Source organism: Zootoca vivipara, chromosome 8 (assembly GCF_963506605.1).
Source record: "Zootoca vivipara chromosome 8, rZooViv1.1, whole genome shotgun sequence".
NCBI lineage: Eukaryota > Metazoa > Chordata > Lepidosauria > Squamata > Lacertidae > Zootoca > Zootoca vivipara.
This window is the reverse complement of record NC_083283.1, coordinates 46,385,720-46,413,146: the sequence shown is the minus strand read 5'-3', so window position 1 is coordinate 46,413,146 and position 27,427 is coordinate 46,385,720. Positions and strand designations below refer to the sequence as shown.

The 27,427-nt window shown below is 40.5% G+C and overlaps 1 protein-coding gene across 2 annotated transcripts in view; it reads left to right on the top strand.

Annotated features, from left to right (window-relative positions):
- Positions 1-27,427, top strand: part of LPIN2 (lipin 2) — a 34,975-nt gene that overhangs the window by 1,205 nt on the left and 6,343 nt on the right. The window contains exons 1-15 of one of the 2 annotated variants that reach the window (XM_060277895.1): positions 1,018-2,402; positions 7,100-7,300; positions 10,335-10,430; positions 10,827-11,128; positions 12,843-12,950; positions 14,696-14,819; positions 17,101-17,437; positions 18,542-18,641; positions 21,072-21,259; positions 22,461-22,554; positions 22,826-22,895; positions 23,573-23,662; positions 24,636-24,715; positions 25,706-25,847; positions 26,910-27,058. In XM_060277895.1, the coding sequence (XP_060133878.1) occupies positions 7,109-7,300; positions 10,335-10,430; positions 10,827-11,128; positions 12,843-12,950; positions 14,696-14,819; positions 17,101-17,437; positions 18,542-18,641; positions 21,072-21,259; positions 22,461-22,554; positions 22,826-22,895; positions 23,573-23,662; positions 24,636-24,715; positions 25,706-25,847; positions 26,910-27,058 (2,072 nt within the window). In that variant the 5' untranslated portion in view covers positions 1,018-2,402; positions 7,100-7,108. Of the gene's footprint in view, positions 1-1,017; positions 2,403-7,099; positions 7,301-10,334; positions 10,431-10,826; positions 11,129-12,842; positions 12,951-14,695; positions 14,820-17,100; positions 17,438-18,541; positions 18,642-21,071; positions 21,260-22,460; positions 22,555-22,825; positions 22,896-23,572; positions 23,663-24,635; positions 24,716-25,705; positions 25,848-26,909; positions 27,059-27,427 lie in introns of those variants that run through there. The other variant, XM_035125932.2, reaches the window with a different exon arrangement.

Below are 27,427 nucleotides of genomic sequence, written 5' to 3'. Positions count from 1 at the left end.
AAAATTAAAAAAGTAGAGCCATGTGTTTTAGTCTGAGATGTCATAAATATTGACATATTTTATGTCTTTCTTTTGCAATGGCGTTATGTTAATAGACAACTGTCTGATATGTTTGCACACAGTTTTCGGTCATGTTTCACTTTTACTTTTACTTCTAACAGGAGGTACAGCCACATATCTATATGAAGGCACTCTGGGTTCTTTGCCTGATTGCCAGAGCAATCCAAACACATGACGGGTAGCAATGGAGCAGTGTAGCTGCTGCCGCATCCAGAGCCCCATCATTCAAGTTGGCCTAGGTAGAATGTGGAGGGGGAGTAACAAACTGTTCCAGGCTATGCCAACCTGGACTTGATGTAGCAATCAAGCCTGAATTGGACCTGGTACCATCAAGTGATAGCATTGGAGCTGGCTTGGGATTCAGTGGTTCCCAGGCTAGCTGAGCCCTTTCTCTGGGGCACTCTGTTTTGGAACATTCTTCAGACTACCATTGGTAGAAAGCTTTCCAACAGGTGGAACAGGAATATCTCTGCCAGCAGAGTAAAGCCAGTGTCACTTATTGACACTTGAATGATGGAACTGGTCTAGTCTGGGCTTTCACCCCCATGTAGTGGATTGCAGATTTGGGTTAGTGCGTTACTTACTCGTGGGGGGGAGGGGATTTGGCATTTAGGATCCTTTCTAATGAGCTAAAGCTCCCGAATTTGATATATATGTAGAATAAGACATCCTGATTACTAAAAATTTCTGAAAAGGGAACACTTGTACACCTCTTGTACACCTTTTCTCTCTGAAAACTAGAGGCTAAAAATGCACCCCAGATTGTTAATGTATTTCCAGACAAACTGAAAAGGTAGAATTTGGCACAAATTCCTGAGGTATTTGAATAACTTGGAATGTCTAATAAGAAGATATTTGCACAACTCTTCCTAAAAAGAGAGACAGTGAGTGTGTCACCAGATGGTTAAAGCATTAACAGCGTGGGGGGGGGCCTTTTTTTTAAAAGGTATATAATGCTCGGAACACATCATGAATACAAAAACCTGAAAATGAAAACATACACTTACTATTCAAAATGGGATATAACGTTTGCCTTCTAATAGGGACCAACATTTTAACAAATTCAGTCTGCATATGCACATTGGAGCTGTGGAACTTCCATTGCTGCTTCAGGTTCGATTTGGGAAAGTTCAGCAAAAAACATCTGTACTTGCACAGTCAAAACTTAATTTGTGAGTACTTTAAAGTCCATTAGTTGGTTCTTTGTGCCACCATGTTGCCAACAACCTGGCCTTTCTGCAGCACTTTTTTACATCACCCCTTGGGAGTCTCACAAGTTCATGTTGTAAGATTTGAGTTTCTGATTGTAATAAAAGGTGGTTCAGTGAATTTTTCTGTGCTATCTTATGCAGAAGTTAATCCTGTTGAATTCAGTGAGACTTACTGTCAAGTGAGAGTGTGTGTAGGATAATGGACTTACTGGTTTGTAATATTTCCATCATGCCTGTTGCCATAAAGTAGTCTCAAAGTGACTTACAATAGCACAACATTGTCTGTTGCTTGTTAAGAATATAAGACTTGTCTTCTTGAATCAGATTAAATTTCCATCTTGTCTTGCACTCTGTCTTTAGCATTGCAGTGATGCTGAATGAAATACACGTACCCTATTGTCCTTCCCTCCCCCTAAGTTTGGTAATCGAATGTACATTGCCCCTGGATAATAAATTTTCATTCTTGGTTATTGTTAGTGAACTTCTGTGAGAAATGATGCTGATTAGTAGAGTTCTCTCTGTTATCTCTAGGATATGGACACGGGTTGGAAGTCCCAATATACAAGCTGGAGTTTCAGAAATCTTAAGCACTCATTACTGCTGATGTAAGGCTGCCTGTTGATCAGTTCTTCATTATGAAGGGCTGAAACAGATATGTTATTCACACAATTAGTAATTCCCACCTCATGACTTGCATTAAAAAATACAAAAAACCACATAGTTGCTAAATATATAAGTAAAATCACATTTACTTCAGTGCTTTTGCTGATCAGACATATAAAACCTTGTTTATTTCTTGAGTCCTAAAGAGGAGAGAAACCATTTAAGGCTACACAGTAAAAGGATGCACATTGGTTAGCTCTTTCTAGATGGAATAATAGTAGGACAAAACACACAAGGATTTAGTCAGTAAGGCAAAAGAAATTTCAAAACGCATATGCATCTATTTTAGTTGTCCTGTAATCTTAAATGAAAACAGGCAATAATTGTGCTTGATTAGTTCTATTACAATACTCAAATGCAAGCTCATGTTTCTAGTATATGGCTTGATTGCTGACTTCAGACAATCTGGTTGTCCTACTTCTCCAACAGGCACACAGAGACTGCAATCCTGTGAACCCTTCACATGGGGTAAGCATTATTGACCACATTAGAATTCTGAGTAAAGATGCATAGGATCACATATTAGTCTGCGACCCCCCCCCCCAAGCTCCTGGAAAATAGCTCTCCCAAATCTCTCCTCTTACTAACTTAAGAAATTCCACATTTTGGAAGCCTCCCTTATAAAAGCTGCCATGATTCTTGCCTCCTGAATCTGAACCTATGGAGGCCTTGGATGTCATGACCTTATAGGACGAAGTGGGGTGGCCACCATAGTATGGCATAGGTATATCACAATATATGTGCTTTGGTGCAGTTGTAGAATACTCTTTCCTCTGGTATCTGATCCTGGATAACCCACCAATTACCTTGCTAGAAAACTGGTTGAAACGGTGATTTGATGAGATGCTTCCCACAAGTACAAACAGTTTATCCAGGGTAAGAGATGGAACATCACTCACACAGACCTCCTAAAATATGTTTAGCCAAGATCCTTTCTCTGGACATTAACATGGCTTAAGAAGCAGTGGACTCTGGGATGGCTGCCATATCCATACGAACATTGGCTTCCCGAGCTTCATGACAGAAAAAGAGAAGGGTTAGTGGAAACAACTACCGGTAGAAAACATATACCAAGAAAATACCTGAGGCTACCATGTGTTGGGAGGTCAGCACCCCTGATGAGCTCAGATGTTGTCAATTGACTGTTGTCATGCAAAGGTATAAGCACCTGTGGAGATGCTGGCATAGTTATGCCAGAAGGATGAGAATTAAACAGTTTGCTACACTGTGAGTAAGTCAGGTGAGTCTGGATGGGAATGATATGCTAGGGGAAGAGGAATCCTGCTGACTTCTGGCTGTGCTCTCCCCATCTCCCTCCCTCCCTCTCTTTCCACTCATTCACCTTGCCTTCTGGGGACATTTACTTCACCCACAGCATTTGTCAAGAAAGTACAGCTGACAGATAGATAGTGGAGATTAGTTCTTTGGTGTTTATGGCACAATGAGATGGGATTACAAGTGTTAAAAATTAACATGTTTCGTTATTGAAAGCCCTTCTCAAGCTACCTAGAAGTGCAGCAATGAAATGTGCTCAAAACATGGGCTGAGCCAAATACCTTCTAATAAAAACTTTGGCATGAAAGGGACCTTTTGGGGGCCCTTCAGTCTTTACTGGAAAAACGCTTACTATGGTTGTGCTCCACAGCCCCATTAGTTGCCACTTTGGTGCCATATTTTGTTTGAGAAATGAGCCCCTCTATCCTAATAACAGCTAATCAGATTTGGCTGTGTGATTATGATGTTGTGGGTGGCAAATGAAGCTAGTTTAGAATGTGGGCATTGTTTAGTTTGCCTTTGGTGATGTCACAGTTGCCAAATCTGACTGACTGTGTGGTGTTACAAGGAAGGAGAAAAAGGAGATTTTTGAATTTTAAAAAATGGTGCCCAGCCAATCAAGGCTGTGGAGAGGCAGCTCGCAACATAGTACTGCTGTCCACCAAATGCCAGATATATGGGCTTGTGGGTTGGTTGACATATGTATCAGGAAGTGCACCTTCTCTCTACTGTCCCTGAAAAAAAATGTCCTTAACAATGTGTTGGGGTATACACATGTTATTGACTCTTTTCCCATGCATTACTTCAGGCATCCCCAAACTGTGGCCCTCCAGATGTTTTGGCCTACAACTCCCACGATCCCTAGCTAAGAGGACCAGTAGTGAGGGATGATGGGAATTGTAGTCCTAAACATCTGGAGGGCCGAAGTTTGGGGATGCCTGCATTACTTGAACCACCTAATTAGACCACAGAAGGGTTGGTTTGTTGTTTTTGTTTACATGCTGCATACAGTGATAACAGCAATCCACTGGCACACTCAGCATCCTTCTGAGATAACCTGGCAATACCTTGAGGTTCTTTCATTTTGGCTTTCTGGTACAGCAAAGCAGTAATAATGTTCAAAATGTTTTTGCAGTGGTAAATAGCACTAAATCCTTCCCCCGACTGCAAATTATGGTGAAATTATCATAGTGATTTATTTAAAACACTTCAGTGTTTTGTGCTGTTTAGTGTTCTGTTGCTTGGTTTTATTGTGTGCACCTGCTTTTTCTATGTAACATACCCTTGAAACATCTGGTGATTAAGGGAGGGAAAGAAATAGTATTAAATAAAGGAGTAAATACATTGACCAGGGCAGGCATAGGCAACCTTGGCTCTCCAGATGTCTTGGAACTACAACTCCCATGATCCATGACCACTGGCCCTGTTACCTAGGGATCATGGGAGTTGTAGTTCCAAAACATCTGGAGAGCCACTGTTGCCTATGCCTGGACTAGGGTTTATTATAAACAGAGGAACTAGTTGAAATAGGTGGACAATGACAGGAAATTTTCAGTGTTTTCAAGAAATGCAACAACATTGCCAAAAAAAAAAAAGGAAAAGAAGAAATTTCTTTTGGACTGCTGCTTGTAAGATGGTAACAAAGAAATAGCTTAAAGTATTCAAATTTCATGCAAGTGAATCTACATGTATCTGCAATGTTCTATAACACTACCGCCAGCAGCATATACAAGAAGAAAGCTAGAGAGAAAAGAAAGACTTGTGTTTTTTAAACAAGGATTATGAAATATACAAACTTTCTAAGTTTTAGTCTGAAGCAACTTTTTGGACACCTGAACACCTGGGGTGTGTGAGAGTTTTCCTATTACTGACAAGGGCTTTGCATTATGAGAATACAAAAATGAAATTGTTTATACCAGTCTGGTATTTAACCACTTGCCTAGTCACAGTAGGCAACAAGGAAGCCGCCATGGGCAGCTCGCTTCATTTCTGGGCTGGGTGCAGAGGAAGCAAAGGGCACTCCTCACACCTGGTGCAGAAACACAAGGCACTGCCAGAGGAGGAGCAGAGTGTTGTCTCTCTTCTGGCAGCCCGCAGGCCACTCACCTACATATAATCCATTTGCTCTACAGCAACCAGGTCAAAGACAAGAGTGATCCATGCAAGCCAGCTTCTCTTCTAGACTCCGTTGCCTGCCTGTCATTTTGTCTGCTGCTTTCCTTCACCTTCATCCCAGCCCCCTTCAGTTAGGTATCTGAGCTCATACCTTGCATTTTGTGATTGATTGATCTGTGATTCATCCCAGTGCTCCACTCTTGCTCTTATTCCAGCTGCACTGTGCATAGCTAGCAGCTGACAGGCAAGGGCTGACCTATCCTTTACAATGTGGGCACGCCCATGGCCATGCACCCTGCTCTCGCATTTGGACTATGGGCCAGATATGAAAAACAAAAGCTAACAGGTAGAATAATGTCTGGAGGAAGCCAGAGAAAGCTGCGGGCGCACAGAAAGAAAGCCCCTTTCCTCCTGTTGGCCTGTGTTATGTCCTGAAATGAGCGAGCATGCATCTCCTCCTTTCACCTGCTCCCTGACGGAATGCAGTGTGTAAATTCAGAAAAAGGCATGTGCTAAGCAGGCCTGGGATTAAGTCAGATAGGAGAAATCACATGGTAAAGAGAATGAAACTAATATCATGTGACTCGGAATGCAACATCATTGCCTATCACTGTAAACAGAGGCTGAAGCATGCCTGGTTATCTCTAGCAGTGAAGGACAGCTGGGAAAGCCCATGTAGTAAAGATACCACACACCCGCTTTCTTGAGATTAGCTGTTTTTAAACTGCACCAGTATTCTGCAAGAAAGCTGAGGAAGCATTTTCAAAGCTTTTTATTGTAGAAAGGAATACTAGGAGCAGTCTGTTCTTATGTTAAGTGGTGCTTTAACATTGAATAAGCATTTAGGTTTTTCACACACACACACACACACACACACACACACACACACACACAGGTTTACTTAAAAGAAAAAAATTATTATTGTGGCAGAGTCAGTCTGTAACTCTTGTTATTCCACTATCCAATGGCTTCATCAGAGTGTCGTAAATTCTGCCATTGTACAACAATATCAACTGCAAATATATTTTTATATATATTTGCTTTATTGGTTAGCATTTTACATATGCTTGCTCTGCTACCTGCTGCATATTTTAACTATTACTTCACCCTAGCTTTTCATTTCTTGAAGTTTCATAATAGCCCTTAATATGGCATGCCATTTTAATCACCTGAAAATGGATTTTTGTTGATTTTATGTAGCACTCACTTGCAAAGTGACCAGTTGTGTACAATAATCCAAGCTGGTTATTAGATCATTTTAGAAACTGACTAACTGAAATACTGTGAAATAAAAGAACAAAACTAGAACAGTAATAAATATCTAGTTCATATAACTGGAACCAGAATTTTAAGGACTGGGCTACAGGACTATACCATCCTCCCATCTTCTACCCATTTCTCCTGCCCTCCTTCCTAGTTTCACCATTAGACGCTCCTAAACTTAGGAGTAGTTCACACATGTATGTAGTTTTCTGGATTCAACTACAGGTACACTTCATAAGTAAACACTTGCTGATAGGCAACTGAACGTTTGAGCTATAGAGATTTATAAGTGACGTTTATCAGTTCCTAGAACTGTAGAAGCTGGAAACTGATATACTGAATATGGCATATGAAGATAAGCTGTATGTAGGGGTCATGGTCTAGAAAAGCTTCTTACACTTTTATGCTAGTGACTTGGAGAACTTTGGAATTTCCCTTATGTGCAACCATGGCTACCTTTTACTTTTTGTCTAAATTTTGATTAATAGTTTCAATCAATTTCTTCTTTGCAGCCTTAAAGTATGAATTACGTGGGACAACTTGCAGGCCAAGTTCTGGTTACTGTTAAGGAACTGTACAAAGGAATCAATCAGGCGACACTCTCAGGATGCATTGATGTAATTGTAGTTCGGCAACAAGATGGTACATATCTTTGCTCCCCATTCCATGTCCGATTTGGAAAGCTTGGTGTCTTGCGTTCGAAGGAGAAAGTTGTGAGTATCATGAATGATGGGGACCTTGTAATGAAAACTATTCTGCCGTTTCGTTTATATAAATCTGTTTTTGAAAGGGGAAAAAAGCTTTAAAGCAGGGTGGATTTGATTTAAATCAAACTGATTTAAATCACGATTTAAATCACTAGTCAGTAAGGCTTGATTTAAATCATAGTTTTCTACATAAAGACTAATTCTTGCTGGTATAACTTTAATATGCTGGTAGATAAAGATTTTTAGAATAACAACTTTTCATATTAGTTTTTTTTATCCCCAGTTTAATACGTTAATCATTCATACTGTATTTGGACAACTTTTCCGTTGTACTTAGGAAGGAGAAAAATAATCATTACCTTAATAATAACAATTTAAATAGATTTATTCAACTGAAACAATAACATTACAGCATATGTTATTTGCTTAAACAAACATTCATGTTTGTTAAGTAATTTGGCTGAACAAAAACAAAATATATATATTTTAAGAAACTTAGACTGTTAGACCAGCCTACACATGAAAAACTTAAATACTGTCCACTCCAAACAATCAGAAAAATATTGTTTCTATTCTAGTCACTGAACTTCTTGAAACTTAGCACTGAAGGGGTTGATTCTGTATTCATAGGTTTGTAGAACAATAGGATTAAGGTCTTTTTCTCAACTCTGTTCATGTTATAACATTTTTGCTGTGAAGAAGAGGCATGTGAACTCTGTTGAGTCAAATTCAGTTTTGAGAACTGCAAAAGTACACCAAGCATCTGTGATAATATCTTGCAGGCAGAGAAACTGCCCAATAATCTTACAAAAACCTCTGGAAGAACATGGCATTGTGAATGGATTAATTGAATTTATTTACCAAAAAAATTAAACATATACAACCTTATTCTACATAATTAAAAATCTAATCTTTATTTCATGATGGAATAACCTTTGGATGGTAATATATTTTCCTCGAAAAGCATTTTATTTTAAAAAAATCCGATTTAAATTTTAAAAATCTGATTTTTTTTATTTTTTAAAAAAAATCATTGATTTTTATTCACCCTGCTTTAAAGTGGAATGGATGCATTTGAGATTTGATACAGGATGACTTGATTTAAATCAAATTTCCTACTGATACTGCATTTCTCAAAAAATGGTGCAGATCTGAAATCTAAGCCACTCTAATTTATGACTAAATAGAGTATTGCTAACCTTGTTGTTTCATTAGTACAACAAAGACTTGCATCTCTTTGTTGCATGCTATATATTTTGGATGCATTTCTTTTCTTTTCTTTAACCTACAGAGGAGGGTGATGTCTTTAAACTATTGCAGGGCTGATCTCATGACTAGCAGCCATGAGTGTTTGTGAAGTTAAAAGGTAAAGGGACCCCTGACCATTAGGTCCAGTCGTGACCGACTCTGGGGTTGCGCGCTCATCTCGCATTATTGGCCGAGGGAGCCGGCGTATAGCTTCCTGGTCATGTGGCCAGCATGACAAAGCCGCTTCTGGCAAACCAGAGCAGCACATGGAAACGCCGTTTACCTTCCCGCTGTAGCGGTTCCTATTTATCTACTTGCATTTTTACATGCTTTCGAACTGCTAGGTTGGCAGGAGCAGTTCGAAAGCATGTAAAAATGCAAGTAGAAGGTCTGAAAATATAGGGGCCGTTGACAGTGAATGCCATACATTCATTTGAATTTTGTCTGTCTGAATCTAGTGTTACTCGATTTCACTGGGAAACCAGTGCCTCCATAGTAATGTGAGTTCTAGTAGAGAGGGAGGTAAACCTTTCTGTCCGCTTTCTCTACACTATGCATAGTTTTATAAGCCTCTCTCCCATGCTTCTCCTTTGCCATTTTTCTAAAATAAAAAGCTTCAAATAGTCAACTTTCCTCATACATCAGATGCTCTAGGCCCCTGATAATGTTAGTTGCTCCTTTCTTCATCTTGTCCAGCTGTACAAAATCCTCCTTCAGATGAGAAAACCACAACTGTGCATGGCCACACCATCTATTTATACAAATGCATTATGATGCAGGCAGTTTGATTTTCAGCCTCTCTTTTTTTAAATAAAGTCTAGCTTTGGTGGGTTTTATGGGGGGGGTATAGAAACTTCTCACTCAGCAGACATGAGTAGATGTTTTCATTGAGTTATCCATAATATTCCCTGGTTTTCTTGGTTCTGGTGTAAAATGAATGGATCTCCTTAGTCATGTTTAGGAACTCTAGAGAAATGAACAATGAGTCTACTTGGGAAGGTGACAAGGAATGCATGCTTTGTCATGGATTTGTCATTGATTCAGCATTAGGTGACTCTGTCCCTGCAGATCACATTTGGCTTTGGGCAGCTAGGTTGCAGCTGGGCCAAACAGCTGCTGATACATGACACAGTAATGGTCACAAACCTGGATTACTTTAAAAGTCATGGATTCAAAATTCATGGAGGATAAGGCTTCCAGTGGCTATTAGACATGATTGCTGTGTACTAACTCCAGCATCCAAGACTGCATGCCTCTGCATATGGCACAAGTAGGGAGAGTGCTTTTGCTCTCACGTCCTACTTATCGACTTACCATAGGCATCTGGCTGGCCACTGTGAGAAGAGCAAGCTGGGCTAGATGGGGCTTGACCTTACCCAGCAGAACTCTTCTTAACCTCATTCTTTCTTGGCCAATCTCACTGGTTCATATGAGGCATGATTGCAACCTGCTTCTTTCTCACCTTTCTCTCAACTTGATGAAGGGAGTGGCTGCAGTTGCTCTCTCCTGCCTTTCTCAGTCTCTGTAACATGTGTTGCTCTATGCTAGTGGCGTTGTTACCTTCTTCCACTTCACAAAGTTTAGATATACCGGTCAGCTTGTCACAGGTAATGTATGCTCTGATCAAAGTGGGTAGAGAAGTACTAGAGAGTATGTTGATCATTCAGTCTTCACCCATTTGTCTCAAAGATTAGAGGGGCAGGGATGGATAATGTAAAGAGGCAAAATAATATATTATTTTTTGCGTGTATTTTTATTTTCAAATGCTGAAAGGGTATTGTGTGCTCTACAGATTGATATTGAAATTAACGGAGAAGCGGTTGATCTTCATATGAAACTGGGTGATAATGGAGAAGCTTTCTTTGTGCAAGAAACAGAAGAAAAATTTGTAAGTAGCATAATTTAACATCCATGCCTATTCTGACATTCTGCTGCACATATTTTATGTAGTAGGGAGGAAATTGTGTATTGGGAAATAAGGATTTCATATAATTAAGCATTTTGAGTTTAGGAGCCAGGTGTTTCTTTTCCTCACATTTTGGACGTACATGAGTGAATACTGACATTCATATTTAAGTCACAATGAAAAGTCTTAGGTATGTCTGTTGAGTTTCTGAACATCACAAAATGGATCTGGAATTACCTGCATTTACATGGGGATTTATACATTCACTGTGATTTCAATATACTATATACTAAATTCCAATATAGTAAATATTGTAGTAGTTTAGTAGTGCATACATAATGTATGTAACTGTTTTTCTTGGCCAAATAATTTTTTTAGGAAAGAGTTCCTGCACATCTTGCAACATCCCCAATACCTACGGAAGACCAGTTCTTCAAAGAAACTGATGATCACTTGCTGAAATTGGGTGACAATGAACGGATGTGTCTAAGCTCAGAAATACTACAGATTGTGGAAGCAGAGCCTTTTTTCCCCTCTGGGTCAGTGAAGAAGAAAAAGCGAAGGAAAAGAAAATGTAAACAAGATGCCAAGAAAGAAGATCAGATCTCTGCTCCTGGAACTGAAGAAGGCTTTGAAATGGAAATGAGCTCCGATGATGAGAGAAGTATTCTGCCTCTGAGGTAAACTTTTTAAAAGTACCTTCTTATTTGGCTAACCTGTTGCAATATAAAAAGCTCAGTAATTATATTAGTTTTATATTTGGCAACAGTGTGAAATCCTACCAGAAAAAAGTCCCCCAGCTGTTTAAATGTTCAACTACTTAATATTTGGAAATTCAGATTTGGAGTTTGTAATAACTTATATCTACCTATAAATCAGAAAAGCAGATAATAAACTAGGGGGTGGTCTTTAGTAAGAAATATGCTGTACGCCGGCTCCCTCAGCCAATAAAGTGAGATGGGCGCCGTAACCCCAGAGTCATCTGCGACTGGACCTAATGGTCAGGGGTCCCTTTACCTTTATGCTGATATGGCAACTGAATGTTCTAGTCACACAGTCAGGCACTGATAATTACCCATTCGTGTTGTATTTCTAATGTTAAATAAGAAAAGCAAACACTTGCAATAAATATATAATTTTAACCTGTATCTAAATTGCATTACATAAGTTTTTTATTTGTAAAGTGTTACTTTTGAGAACACTTAAACTCCATTTCTCAATCGGAAAATGTTTCCTGTATTGTAGTTGCTGGAGACTTTCTAATTTGTAAGTCATTAAATATGTTTGTAATTTCTTTTCCTGAGCAAGTCTTGGTTATGGTGTACAAGTGTACACACGCAACAAGCTAGATGATCATGAAGGGTGTGACCCACAAAGAAAACACTGTCTGTCCTATAGATAGGGAAGTCGACACCAGAGTGAATGTGATCTAGTTCTCAAGGTGTTCTATCCAGCCTCCATCATAACCCCTACACACACTATTACATACTTCAGCCACTTTCTTTAATAATAATAATAATAATAATAATAATAATAAATAATTAATTTATTATTTATACCCCGCCCATCTGGCCGGGTTCCCCCAGCCACTCTGGTCGGCTTCCAACAAAATATAAAAATACAAAAATCCATCAAACATTAAAAGCTTCCCTAAACAGGGCTGCCTTAAGATGCCTTCTAAAGGTCTGGTAATTGTTATTCTCTTTGACCTCTGGTGGGAGGGCATTCCACAGGGTGGGCGCCACTACTGAGAAGGCCCTCTGCCTGGTTCCCTGTAACTTGGCTTCTCATAGCGAGGGAACCGCCAGAAGGCCCTCGGCGCTGGATCTCAGTGTCCGGGCAGAACGATGGGGGAGGAGACGCTCCTTCAGGTATACTGGTATATTGTTACCATAAACAATATACAATGTGAAAATCTTTATGGAATTACTTCAAAACATAAAAAGTAATAAACTGAAAACTTTAAAAGTCTCTGAAAGTCTTTAAATGAAGTGTGATGCCAGTCTTGTCTTCGTCCGGTGGAAAACAAGCTGTGAAGCTTTGTGTAATCAGCAAATATAATGATCAACACTGGACAGTGATTCCGGATAATGAGCCAGACCAAGACTGGCATTGCACTTTATTTAAAGACTTTCAGTGACTTTCGAAGATTTCAGTTTATTACTTTTTATGTTTTGAAGTAATTCCATAAAGATTTTCACATTGTATATTGTTTATGGTCATCATGTTGCCTTTGATATTGCTGACTTGCTCAAATCAGAACATGGACCATGTTGAAAAGTTGCTTACGGGATCTATTGTTTTCTCCTCAAGTTGCTTGGAACTCTTCAGTTAAAATACGTCACCAGGTTTGTTTCTGTGAGCCCCCTTTTAAATATACTCTCATCTCCACAGGACCCCATCAGATTCTCCACCAAAGGATGAAGAGTATAAGGAATCATTGATTTACCACGCAAAGGACCATTACCCTTTATCAGATGGAGACTGGTCTCCTTTGGAGAAGTAGGTCACTTTAATGTGTCACTTTTTAATATAATGAATGGTGGTGTTACAGCACATCTGGGCAAACCCTGGCTCCCATGGGAACTCTCCAGGGTATTCCCTGTGATCTCCAGGAGGAGAAAGAGAAGGGATGGGTCCTCACATCTGTGGATTTTTTCCAGGCTGAGGATCTGGAGCCAACTGGGGAGGGAGGGAGGCAGGAGCAGAGCAGGCTGGTAGCAGTGGCAGGCTAGGCATCCCAAGGGAAGGTTGACTGGCAGGGAGAACACTGAATGATGGAAAGTGGGGAAGACAGTTGGGGAAAGAGAAGGGGTAAGGTTGGTGGTGGTGGGGAATGTGTGCACCAGAAAGCATGCATGAGAGAGAAGGGAAAAGCAAAAAAAGGGTTGTTTTCCCCAGCTTTGGCCCCAGCCACTGCTGATATGTCTTCCCTCCCCATGGGAATGTTGCTCTTGACCAGGCATCCCCAATCTCGGCCCTCCAGATGTTTTGGGTCTAAAACTCCCATCATCCCTACCTAACAGGATCAGTGGTCAGGGATGATGGGAATTGTAGTCCCAAAACATCTGGAGGGCCGAGTTTGGGGGTGCCTGCTCTTGACTCAGAAAAGATTGCCTACTCTTGTAATAGAGATCAATACTTCTTGTGAGGCTTTTCTGGCATAAACATTACATTAGGCATAACACTGGACTATTGAAACATGGGCAATACTTCTGTGGCTTGCCATGTTTCTATGGATAGTACACCCTGGCAGTTAACTTAAGCTGTCCTCGCCCCAACCTCTCATACTAGACATTTTCCAGAACCTCTTACCTTAATAACTCCTGGAACTTCCATGTGGTATTAACTCTATAGACACTTTTCTTAAAATTGGCTGACAAGAACTAGGGCTTCTTTGCTGTGTAACTGACAAAGTAAATTATGCGGGGAAGGGGTAGAATGGCAATAGAAATGAGGGTGATCTATGATCACAATGGAAAAGTCAGTGAATTTTTGCCTGCCATCTATCTCCTTGATTTGAATGTATGTCTTGAAAACTGCTTCCTTTCAAGAAAACAAAGAAGTAGGCTACAAATGGACCAAGAAATATAACTTGGTTTTGCAAGTTTCCATAAATATACTTGAATTATCACTCACACACCATGCTCTGATTGGTAGTCCTGGATGTGCTTACATGAGTGCATGCTTGTCTTAAGTTGAAAATGTGCTCAGTCATTTTTGTTTTAAGCCTGCAGAATAGGAATACAGTATATTGTTGAGAGAGAGAACTTGCAACTATACAGTGGAACCTCGGGTTGCGAATGTGATCCGTGCGGGAGGCACGTTTGCAACCTGCAGTGCTATGTCTGCGCACACGCGTGATGCAATTTTGCGCTTCTGCGCATGCGCGAGCACCGAAACGCGAAAGTAACCCGTTCCGGTACTTCCAGGTTCGATGCAAAAGTGACCCGAAAACGCACAACCTGCAGCAATCGCAACCCGAGGTATGACTGTAATTATTTTACCTTGTGAGAACAGTTGTGTTAAATTCTTAAAAAAAAAACTAATGAAGAAATCTGTTTAGAATGGCCAACATTAACTACTTTATTGTGATTTTTAGTTTTCCTCTCATGTTGCCTCACAGTCTGAAAGCCCAACTTGGCTTTCTGTATAAGTGAAGCTTTGTTAAACTGGAGAAAACAGTCCTTGAAAAGATCTGAACAACTCATGCCTTGAAACACAATATCTTTGTTTTATTTTGACAGCCCATTTAGCCAGCCAACTTGTCCTAAAAGTGATTCAGAACTTGAAGTTAAGCCTGCGGAGAGCTTACTCCGAGCAGAGTCTCACATTGAATGGACGTGGGGAGGGTTCCCAGAATCTACCAAGGTAAGGTTATTTGCAAATACAAGTTTTTGGAGGAAAGGTTTTGATAATGCCATGAGATTTTCTTTTATAGGTTAAAAAGTAGCACTATTATGGAGACTGTTCCAATAGAAATAGCACGAAGGTAGCTCCCTCTTGTGGTTCATTGTTGGTACTTCTCTAAAAGTAGGCAAACTTTCCAGCACAGGCTGTGATTGACCACGGGAATCTTACATGGCTCCTGCTGCAGAATTTTGTGCATCTGAAGTCTAATGGTTAGTGTTACAGTGTAAAAACACCTACATCATTAACACTTAGTGGTGTGTGGATGACTGGCAGCATTTGATGATGTGTCACATTTGATGATAGTTTGCAGTCCAGATGAATGATTTTCCTATTCTACCTTAAAAGTCCAGATTATTTTAAAAAAATTTAAAATACAGAAACTGTAAGCAACCATTCATTTCATGGATGGGTGCTGTTAGGAGGCACTGCCATATTTTGCATCTGACATGTGCATTATGGAATAATGTAAATCAATTTATATTTTGTATGTGATGTGTTTCCTGTTCTCGGTATTCTGAAAAGTGCTTCCATTTTGCACTAAAACCTTCTGGCTTGTTTTACAAAGGATCCCACTGCTGTGTTCTTATGGTTGACTGTGCCTAAGTGGCTTGGGTACCATTGTTAATGAAGGTTAAACCTGTGTCTGAAGTGGCCTATTCCGACAGACCAGTATTAGCATCAGTGTCTAGTTCATTGTGAATAGGGTGGATTTTATCCTCAAAAGTGCTTTGCAAATGTGTCGCAGAATGATTTTTTAATGTGTATTTACCACCTGGAAGAGCTCTATTTGATTTTGCTATATGAGAAGATGCAGGGGTGTCACAAAAGTGAGCACACTGCCACCATCACGATCACAAAATACGCACAATATTTTGTTCTCCCTTGTGTTCAGTCAGTCTATCTGAAATTTGCTTGGGAGCAATCCTGTCATTAGCCATTCCATTGTGAAACTCTAGATTCAACAGCAGTGCCAGGCCTGTCAGCTGGAAACTGACAAGAAACCTCTAGAGCATTTAGGCATCCATCAGATTCCATCAGTCTCCAAGGGTGGGGCATCTTAATAGTTCCTCCTGCTACCTACTGACAAACTGAATTTCACCAGAATGTTATAGAGCAGGCTTCCTCAAACTCTGCCCCCAGATGTTTTTGGCTTACACAGGGCCCGGCCCTAAGACAAGGCTGGGTGGCGCAATGCGCCAGGGCACCGGGACGGCAGGGGGCACTGTGCTGCGCCCGCCAGACAGCTGTGCTGGGAAACAGGGGTGGGGGCGGAAAACAGGGGGGCGCCAGAGGGATCTTCGCACCACGGTGCCAGATATGCTTAAGACGGCCCTGGGCCTACAACTCCCATGATCCCTAGCTAGCAGGACAGTGGTCAAGGATAATGGGAATTGTAGTCTCAAAACATCTGAAGGGCTGAGTTTGAGGAAGCCTGCTATAGAGGGAAGTGAGGGGCAGAGGGGAAGTTGGGCCATCTAGGAGAAGGAGAACTCTGATCCTAAGCCTCTGCTGCCTTGTGTGACTTCTTCGGGAGAAGAAAAGGCTAAGGAGTAAACCCTGCTAAAAAGTGGAGTCCCTAAGACAGTTGAATGGTGTCTTGTGCACCTCCTTCCGGAAACTCCTACAGCCAAGCTGGTGCCAAACATATTGCTCTCAATTCCTTTGGACTGCATCAGCAAGGCTGAGAGAGGGATCTTGTTGTCTGGGCAGCCCAGGACCTCCATACACATTGCCCAGGCTTGCACCCTGAGGAGGGCACTTTGGTGCTGCTAATGCAGCAGTTTGACTTCACCCCCGGATTTCACTCCATGGTCTCTCAAGACAGATATATGCCAAAAACACGGCCACAGCATTATAAGAGGCTCCCTAATGCTTGTGAGTGTGTAAGTTTTGAGGAGTGATTTGCAAGGCTGGATTAATGTACAAACAACTGGTACATTTTCCACGTTTGTCTATCAACTATGCTGCCCATTGACATTGCAGAGTCTTGTTTTATATTTGGAAAATCAGGTACAGTAAGGATGCCAAAACTCCAGATGAGGTGGACATCTATTGATCTAACACACACATACTTCTGAATTGTGGAGCTGGGTGGGACACAAGTTCTATTGAAATGCTAAATTAGAACCACTTTAAGCTGTTAGAACTGAATCATGCAGATGATGAATGAGATCTGAATCATGTAGATGATGAATGAGATCAATGCACTATTGTTTTAAAATGATGCTTTTCTTTTCAGATAAGCAAGAAGGAAAAATTGGAACACCCCAGAACAGTTACGATCACTCCATCAGAAAAGACTCATTTCAGGGTAATATCCAGCAGTGATGCAGCTGACGATGGAATTTTGGTGAATGATTCTGTTTGTACAGTAGTAAAGCCTGAACCAAGAACACACCATCTACTTAAGGAGCTAGATATCAAAGAGAGACTTGCTTCTACAGCCACAAAACCAATTTTGGACATTCTTCAAGGTTCATTGGCATTAGATTCTGATACTCTTCCCAGTCCATTGATAGATTCTCCGACAGAAACTAAACCACCAGCAAAACTTGATTCCCCATCAAAGAAAAAAGGTAACATATCTTTAATTACCTAATAAAGTGTTGACATACTTTCTCTTTTACCCCAGATTCCAAATATTTAACCATTTTTCAAGAGATAAGTAAGAAATGTGTTTGCTAGTCCTGCTTGTAGCTGTTCATAATATAAATAAATAAAATTTTCTGGTTCATACACAAAGTTTTGTTTCACAAATGAAGCTTAAATCAGTAATGTTACTTCATCTGTAATGTAGATGATAAGGTTACATTATGTAAAATGTTATTTTGATTCAAAATAATAACAACAACAATTTATTATTTATACCCCGCCCATCTGGCTGGGTTTCCCCAGCCACTCTGGGGCGGCTTCCAACAAAATATTAAAATACAGTAGTCCGTCAAACATTAAAGCTTCCCTAAACAGGGCTGCCTTCAGATCTTTTCTCGGGGGTTTTCTGTCTTGTCTTTTAGCACATATATTTAAACAGCTTAAATGGTCTGAAAGCCAATTTCAGCAGAATGGGTGAACGTGCCCCTAAAAGTAGCTTGTATTGTCATTATGTAAATGGAAGGAAGTTCACAGAAGAGGACTTGAGTGTGTCTTCCTCTCCCTTACAGCTTGCTGTGCCCCTTCCAAAGCCTCTCTAGAGGAACATAGAAAGCTGCCTTATACCAAGTCAGACTATTGGTCAGTGTAGCTCAGTATTGTCCACATTGACTGGCAGTGTCACCTCAGGGTTTCAGATGCTGGTAATTGAAGCTGGGACCTTCTCAGGACAAAGCAGATGCTCTTCCACTGAACTATTGCCCTTCCCTGTAGAGCAGTGTTGGCCAAACTTGGCCCTCCAGCTGTTTTTGGACTACAACTCCCATCATCCCTAGCTAACAGGACCAGTGGTCAGGCATGATGGGAATTGTAGTCCCAAAACAGCCGGAGGGCCAAGTTTGGCCAACACTGCTGTAGAGGAATGGAAATGTGATATAGGATAGGATAGGAAGGAATGACTCAGAATTCAGTGCAGACATCTTGCATGGCTCTTTGATTAACTTTTAACAGAAAGCAACTTTTATGTGGAGTCTGCAGTCTGTTTTAAAATACATTAATTAATTGTCCTAAATGAATACCTTTTTTTTAAGGGATACATAAGAGAAGTCATCACCAAGGGCCTGATGACATATATTTGGACGACCTGACAGCTTTGGAACCTGAAGTTGCTGCTCTTTATTTTCCCAAAAGGTATTTCTTAATTGACAACACACAGATAATTGACAGAACACACAGATATTTCACAATAAAACATGCAAGGAATGTGTATTTCTTTAAATCAATCATTGTTCCCCTGTTTTCCTTTTTTTCATTTAAGAGAAAAGTCTTAAAAATAAGATAGTTGTAAAAACTTCGTTTAATCTGCTCCCTGCCACCACCTCTTACTCAGCCACACAGAACTAATCTATACTTGTCAGTGAAAATGTTATAATCGTGTTATAAACATTTGACACCAGAGGGTGCTGTAGAGCAATGTAAAATTATCGGTGTAAAATTGCATTAAGAGCTCTATAATGGGCTTTTTAAAAAAGCGTTTTTACAATCCAGCCAGTGTCTTAATAGAACTGTTAGGTACATATAATGAAGAAGCGGTTGCCAAGCCCCTTTCTAGTTTAATTTTCCCATGTTAACAATTGTACTTTGAAAGCCAAGCCCCCCTAACCACTTTTCTTAGACTTTTAAAAAAAGAGCCCTGGTGGGTGCTGTTGTGAACAGAGCAAAGTGTGGAGCAGGAACTTGACAGAAAGACCACCTTTTCTCTCACTCTTCCCTCAAACCTCTCCAACGCAGGCCAGTCCTATCGTGAGTCAGCCTGCCTGGCTGCTAGCCTTGCCCCTCCCCACTGCCCACCAGCCAGCTTCAGACACGGAGAAGGAGGCTGCTGCTGTCAGCGTTCCGGAGTCCCTGTTAGCTTCTGTTTTGCTGCGTGTGCTGAAAGCAGTGGAAGTTCCTGAGCGCTGGTTCTTTTGCAGCGTGCCAGAACACAGCAGAAGCCAACAACCATATCTGGAAGTGCTGGCAGCAGGCACTGCATTGGAGGCTCCTGGCAACCTTTATTAATCAAAATTACATTATCTTCAGAGGCGCAGGGAAATTGAGGGGGAAATTGCAGTATGTGGGGACAGCCAGGGGGAGCTAGACAGGGTGGAACCTATTCTGCCACTTGCTGCCTGCTGACACTGCACAAATGTGACACAAGTCTCCTCCTCCTCCTCCTCCTCCTCCTCCTCCTCCTCCAATATTTCAGGTGCTATAAGTTGGTTGTTTTTCATTGCTTGGTTGTGGGAGAGGGTGGGGAATCTTTTTTCAGTCCAAGGACCATATTCCCTTGTGGGTAGTCAGAGCAATGCAGAGCAATGCAGGCAGAGCAATGAATATAACCCTTAAATTTCTACAATATGTTACATTTCGACCACATATCAGGGGACTCAGTACACATGTACATCTTTCTTCATCTTCCATACTTCCAAAAAAGAGGCATCTTCACTCTTTGAGGACACATTCAGCCAGGCAAAAGCACTCTAGGGTGTGGGTGAGGGCTGTGGCTTGGGGAGGAGCAGGGCCTTGGAAGCCAGATAGAGATGCACCTGGCCTCTGATCCTGAGGCCTCTATCCTGTTATAATTGATAGAATTGGTGCGTGGGTGTGTATATATCTGTGTTTTACAGAGAGTGTGTCATGCCTAAATTATGTAACCATTCTGTCTCTCTTTCCTTTCCTCACGTAGCATCTAATTTACGTACAGAGCATTGTTCATGCTACGGTGATCTCCAGCTTATGTTATCCTATGATTTCCTGCCAGTAGGGAGGGCTGCCTAAGAATACTTGGGCTGCACTTTGCTCCAGGCCTATTTAATGTATTATTGCTGGGTCATGCTGAGTTACATATTGGTTGGATTTTTAACACATCACTGCCATGCTTGTCTATATTTTGTGTTGATATTGTGCTAAAAGCCAATTGCAGAAAGTCAGCATGTGTTGAAAAACAAAAACACCCTACTTCATTGTGCGCTGCCAGAACTGGAACTCACTCGGGGCAAAGTGGCTTTCTGGCAGCAGCTCATGCTGCAGAGATGGCAGAGATAATTGATGACTTGAGAAGGAGGGCACTTGAGATAGCTCCATGGAGGAAAAGCCAAAGAACTGCATAACTTCACCATGGAGCTTCCATGTTCAGAAGCAGTACATCTCTGATCATCAAATAGGTGGAGAAAAACAAGAGGAAATGGCTGTGGCCGTGCCTTTCTTTCCATCTGAGTGGCCCCTGATGGAGGGAGCAGTTCACCAAATGGGCTTCTTACATTCTTACATTATCAACATTAAAAAATAGCAACAGCAACAAGTTATGAACACTTTTCAGAAATTTCTTATGGATAATCAACTGTACAGTATCCATGTTTGTGTATAAAAACCGTATATATTGGGAGACAGATACGTTTCTGAAGTCCAATAACTGCCTGCTGTGTCAGACTAATTTGCTTTTTGATAAGAAGTTTTCCTTATTCTGAGATTCATTGTATTTTGTCATGTTGTGTGACCTGCCCTGGACTACTTTAGAAGGAAGGGTACTATGTGAGTGCAACAAATCATATGCAAATGTTTTGCTTTTCTTGTCTTCAGTGACTCTGATCCAGGTACCAGACAATGGCTGGAGTCTGACACTCTGTCGGGTTCTCAATCTCCACAATCGGTGGGAAGTGCTGCTGCAGATAGTGGTACAGAGTGTATGTCTGATTCTGCAATGGACTTGCCTGATGTCACATTATCCCTTTGTGGAGGTCTTAGTGAAAATGGGGAGATATCAAAAGGTATGTAATAATCAGCCTTGTTTTTTAATAAGCTCTTGAAGTCTGCATTTTATATAACTTTGCCCTATAGGAAGCACTTAATCTCAGTGTGCGGGATCAAATTATAACATATGTGCCACCATGTGTTTTTCTAAAGCTAGGCAGGAAGCTGTCTTCCCGAGTGTAATTTCCTGCTGAGATGCAGCATATGTCAAATGCCAAGCCGTATCTGCTATTGGCTGTTTTGTGGAAGTCCTGCTTTCAATGTAACAGAGAGCTTCAAAACCCTTTGAAGTGCTTTAAGAACTTGCCGTTGCCATTATTGTTGCTCAGTTTGATTGAGATATGAGGGTTGGGGAACTCTGTGGAACCACAGGAGACTGCATTGGGTTGGATGGAGGGCTGAGTGAAAAGCAGGGGCCCATGTCTGCATTAGCAGAAGTGGTTTTCACTTGTGCACAAACACTGTTAGTACAAGAAGGCTGGGCAAGTAAGTATTAAAAGAAACTTGTGTTCCAGACTTACTTTTGCACTTTTAGCAAGGTTATCAGTGAACCGGTGCTAAGCAGATGTGCATGTAGGGCAGTCAGGAAGTTTGGAAGCAAACGGTGCTACACAGAAAACAAACTGCCATTTTAATAAGCAGAAGTTCACCATTGGACTTCTTTGGAATTGCTTTATTGACATTTAAAAAGCAGCAGATTAACCACTGACATCTGGCTTCTTAGTATCTTAACTTTGAATTCTTCCACATGTTAACCATGGATATACAAAGCATGAGTAAAAAGTAAGAGATGCCCCCATAAATTGCTTCCATGTAGCAATAGCTCCTCTTAGTCCATCACATCTATAACTGTATTCTGCATAAAGTAGAAATGGCAGTGTTGGACACAGTGTGCAAGCTTTTGAGTTCTACAGAACTCTTAATCAGGCTCCACACAGGCTCCAGACAAATTGCAGGTCCAGGTTAATTCAGGAGTTGTCCAGAGCAGATCAAAGCAGCCCTTGATCACCTGGAGTTGGATCCACCCAGACTGATCTGGGGCTTTGAGTGGGGGTGGGGAGTCAGGCAACCACATACTTAATCGAGATTTTACACCTTCATTTAATGATGCATCCATTTGAAAAATTCATAATGCTTTTATCCAAGAAGGACTAGATTAAGCTAATAAGGGGGAACAAACATGCTTTAATTATCTGATAAAATGTCATTGTGTTGCAGAAAAATTCATGGAGCATATCATTACTTACCATGAATTTGCTGAAAACCCAGGACTCATAGACAATCCTAATTTGGTAATAAGAATATACAACAGGTAACCTTCCTCAAATCTATTTTTCCTATGCTATTTAATAATAATGTTGTGTGGTTCATCTGTATTGTAGCTGTCATTCTATTCTATTGTCCTTCTTTAAAATTTAAAACCCAACTTATGTGAGTTAGCAACATATAATGTAGAATTCATACCAAACTTTTTTAGCGCTGCCATGAGGCTGTTTTATGTTTACAATAAAGAGTATGTGGCATATTTATCATGCTGTGCATTTTGTAATATCCATAATGAGAAACTTTTTCTATATAAACAGGTATTATAATTGGGCATTGGCTGCTCCCATGATTCTCAGCTTGCAGGTGTTCCATAAGAGCTTGCCACAGGTAATCTAATACCAGCAAATACTCAGAAATATCTTAAACCAGGCTATCCATTTTGGGCCACAGAAGCAGAGCAGCAGAGGCCCTGTCCCCTACTTGTCCGAGGCTTCTCATGGCAGAGTTATGGGGGAAGCAAAGCATAGTAATTTGGGTATTTGGGATGTCTTCTAGCTTTGTGAAGGGGAAAGCATGAGCCTGGCAAACAGCTGTTTGAGAAACACTAGTCTGCTGCTTCCAAGTTCCAAGTTCCAAACCACTTCTGCTACTGTGGTTTGGTCCCCACCCCTCCTAATCCAGTGGTTTTTCTAATGAGCTGGGAAGGAGGCATCTGCTAAGTCAGAGCACCCCATAAGTAATTATTGGCAGGTATTAGTTTGTCAAGGGTGTCCTGCAATACAGCTTTAATGGAACTTGGGCCAAGCAGTGGTAGCTGTAGTGAGCTGTTCTCTGAGGTAGCCTTTTTCCCATAGGGGGAAGCCATTCCATGAAGAGAGTACAGCTCTCCCATAACATAATTGAGCTGGACTAAGTACATTCCTGCATAGTCATGATGGAAGCACATAAACATTTCAGAGATTTAGCATAACCAAGCGATGGATAAGCACCCATGAGATACCATGATACATGTTAGAACCGGATGGCAATCTTGTAGATGTACACTGATTTAATATGTTTATTAGGCTGCAGTTGAATCCTGGATTAAGGATAAAATGCCGAAGAAGTCTGGAAGATGGTGGTTCTGGCGTAAGAAGGACAGCTTGGTCAAACAGGTAAAATAAAACTCACTAAAAATCATAGCTGCCAAGTTATCCCTTTTTTTAAGGGATTTTCCCTTATGCTGAATAGGCTTCCTCGCGAGAAAAGGGAAAACTTGGCAGCTATGCTAAAAATACTGTGTGCATAATGAGAAGTGCATATGAATATTCATGCAGACTTTAAAAGAATATTTGAAACCTGAAATGGAGTGAACCGAACTAAGGATGGCAAAACTGAGAGAAATAAAAATGGACAGATCCTCCAGCCATAGTTTTAATTATTTATTTTATTTATTGAATTTATATACCGCCCTATACCCGGAGGTCTCAGGGTATAGATAGAATTGTACTCTATCTTATTGGGCACAGGGAAGCTCAACTTTTGGTTTCTACAACATTTAGTTCTGCCTTGTGTACAGGCCCCATGATTGAATTTCTTCAGTCTTTGTTGATTTTTTTAAAAAAGAAGATACTTGTTTTATTTCCTCTCTGATCAGAATAACCTAAAGCAAACATACAACATTAAAACCAGCAATTATTATCTATTATGAGGATGCTCTACTACAGAAATCTAATTATACAATTTATTCTGCTTGTGTTTGTTTGTTTCCCAACTGCATGCCTTTTAAAATTTCACCTATCTTGGCCAAACAACATAACCTTACATTTTTCATTATTAATTTAGAACTTGTTATCTGTGTAGTGATTTGGGAGCCTGTTCAGTAATTGTTGCGAACCGATCTTGAGCTAGGAGATGCATTCTCACTTTATAGTAAACAATTGTTATCTTTTAAAAATGAGGTGAATGAAATAACACTCCTGTGAAAGCTTCAAATAATTTGAACAATAATATTTCAGTCCTGCTGCACCTTTTTACAACTAGGTTGATATTTGAATTAGAGAAACTACAAGCTTTTCTTTCTGATCAGGTGAAAGTGCAAAATATGACCTATGTTGATGTAGTCTTAATGTACTTTTCATATATTAGCTGCCAGAAGCTAAGGAGGGAAAATCTGAAGCTCCAAAAGGCGACCTATCAACAGCCACAAAGGAACAAGTTGAAAGCCGGTATGTTTTAAATAAGTTGTGCTTAGAGTGAACAGCTGACCTTTTGCTACTGGGTTACCTGGGAAGGGCTCTAACTCAGTGAAGCAGAACACATGTTCTTCATGCAATAGTTTCCAAGTTCAATTACTGGCACCTCTAGGTGGGGAAGGAAGACTCCTGTCAAACACCAGAAAGCTTCTGACAGTGTGGACGAGGGCTAGGGAACCTGTGATCCCATTAGTCCCTGTCAGCATGTCAGGGATTATGGGAGTTGCAGTCCAACAACATCTCGAAGGTCACAGGTTCCACACCCTTGTCAGAAACAATTCTGACTTTGATGAACCAATGGCCTGACTTGATATAAAGCAGTTTCTTATGATACTTCATCAATGCAGAAGAGAAATATGACCAGGACCAGTGAGGGTGTATGTGTATGCTACACAAAACTAGAATCCAGGTTAAGAAATTATGATGCTGTGTAAATGCATCATCTGCTCTGTAAGCTTCAGAATGTTCTGTATTGACAGGAAAGCATTAAAACTAGGATGAAATGAAAAAAAACATGGCCTGTAGCTATGAAAAATTGTATCTGCCCATTGTACAAACAGTTAAAATTGTTCAGAAAGGGGAGGTTTGGTCTGACTTGATTATCTGGGAAAATACCTGTGCTAACTGAAAAGATCTGAATACATCAGAGACTGAATATATCTTGTTAAAGGTTCATAAATTATATTGCTTGCATTGTAAGCATGAAATAGTCAGCATGCCGTATACTTGCCTTTATTGATGTAGCATAAATCCATCTGTTCTGTCACTAAAATGGGAAACCATTAAGCTTAAAAAACAAAGCACAACCCTGATGATAGGTTTTCCTAGTTTTCTCCCACCCAGTCTGGAAAATGCTTCTCCTTCTCAGAATGGCTTAATGTGCTTCAGAATGCTTGGATCTCTTGAAATAATCGGTGAAACGTGCAACAGTTCTTATTGCTTACTGTGCTTATATTGTTTTAGGCCTACAGGCGATGAATCTTCAACGGATGATGAAGGATCCCAGGAACTAAAAGAAACCTTAAAAATAGATTCCGCTTCACTTTCAACCCATGGGAATGCTACATCTTATAAAAAGTCACTTAGATTGTCTTCAGATCAAATTGTAAGTGGTCAAGTTCTGTAAACATATTGATGATTTTAAGTAGTTAGGGGGGAAATGACAAGAGTAGTTGAGAGAGAAAAGGGCCCCCTTGCTGAAGTTTGTTTCTGTGTTGTTAATTAATAAACCAGTTCTGTGAACTGTGTTTAGGTCAATTTTTGCAACTCCTAAATCCATCCTCCTGCTCTGGAACACTCCCTAATTTCCATAATTGAGGCTCAGTGTTGCTAAGATTTCTTTGGATCTGGGTCATGGAGAGAGATGATCGCAGATTATACAAACATGAAATCATTGTTTTTCCCTGTCCTTTTCTTTCTAAACTGTGTCATGGTCATGGTGGGAGAATCTGTTATCCCATTCTCAATGGGTAGTGGCTTGGTTTGCACATAGCACAATAAATTGAACCATAGTTCAATGTGGATGAGCAGTGTGTTTTTGCATGCTGCTGAAGTACTGGATGCTTCACTCCTATCCTCCTCCTGCTGCTGCTGTTGCTGCACTGCCTGCCTTATTGTGTCATCTGGATCCAAGCTCATAGCTTATACTGCATTATTAAAAATAATCCAGAGTTTATGAAATTCAGTGTACTATATTAGGTAAAAGACCCCTGGACAGTGAAGTCCAATCAAATTTGACTATGGGGTGTGACGCTCACCTTCGCTTTTCAGGCCAAGGGAGCTGGTGTTTATCTGCAGCTTTTCTGGGCCATGTGTCCAACATGACTAAACCACTTCTGGCACATGGAACACCATGACGAGTGCCAGAGTGCACGGAAATGCCATTTACCTTCCCATTGCAGCGGTACTTGTTTATCTTGTCACGCTGGTATGCTTTTGAACTGCTAGGTTGGCAGGAGGTAGGACAGAGCAATGGGATCTTACCCTGTCATGTGAATTTGAACTGCTGACCTTAACATCAGCAAGCCCAAAGAGGGTTGGTGGTTTAGACCACACCACCACCCACATCCTATCTTTATTAACATTAGTATCAAAATGTAAAATATTTTGGCAGGGAAATATAATTTCCTTTTGGGTTAATATATTATTGTGTCTCTTTAATTTAAAGGAAAAACTGAAGCTAAGAGATGGCCCCAATGATGTTGTGTTCAGCATTACAACCCAGTATCAAGGAACTTGCCGTTGTGCGGGGACAATATATCTGTGGAACTGGAATGACAAAATAATTATTTCAGATATTGATGGAACAATAACCAAGTAAGCTGTAGTGTAGTTTTACCTCTAATAAATCACTGCACCAGTGTGTTCAAAATCTATTTGTGTCTGATGAACACTACTCAGTGACTTGGTTCTGAAAACCAATGCTTTTCCTTAAATCTTGGTAAGAAGTAGGCAAAAGTAAATTAGGAATTCAGCTTTCTGACACCTGGTAACCTCCAGATGATATGGACTACAACTCCCATCATAATATCTGTGCTGTCCAGGACTGATGTGAGTTGTATTCCAGAATATTTGGACTGCTCCTGGTTTGAGAAGGCTGATTTAGTTACTAAAGAGAGGTAAGCTTTGAGATGTTGTGAATATTTCTTTGTTTAAAGAAATAATTCTACACTGTCGTGTCATAAA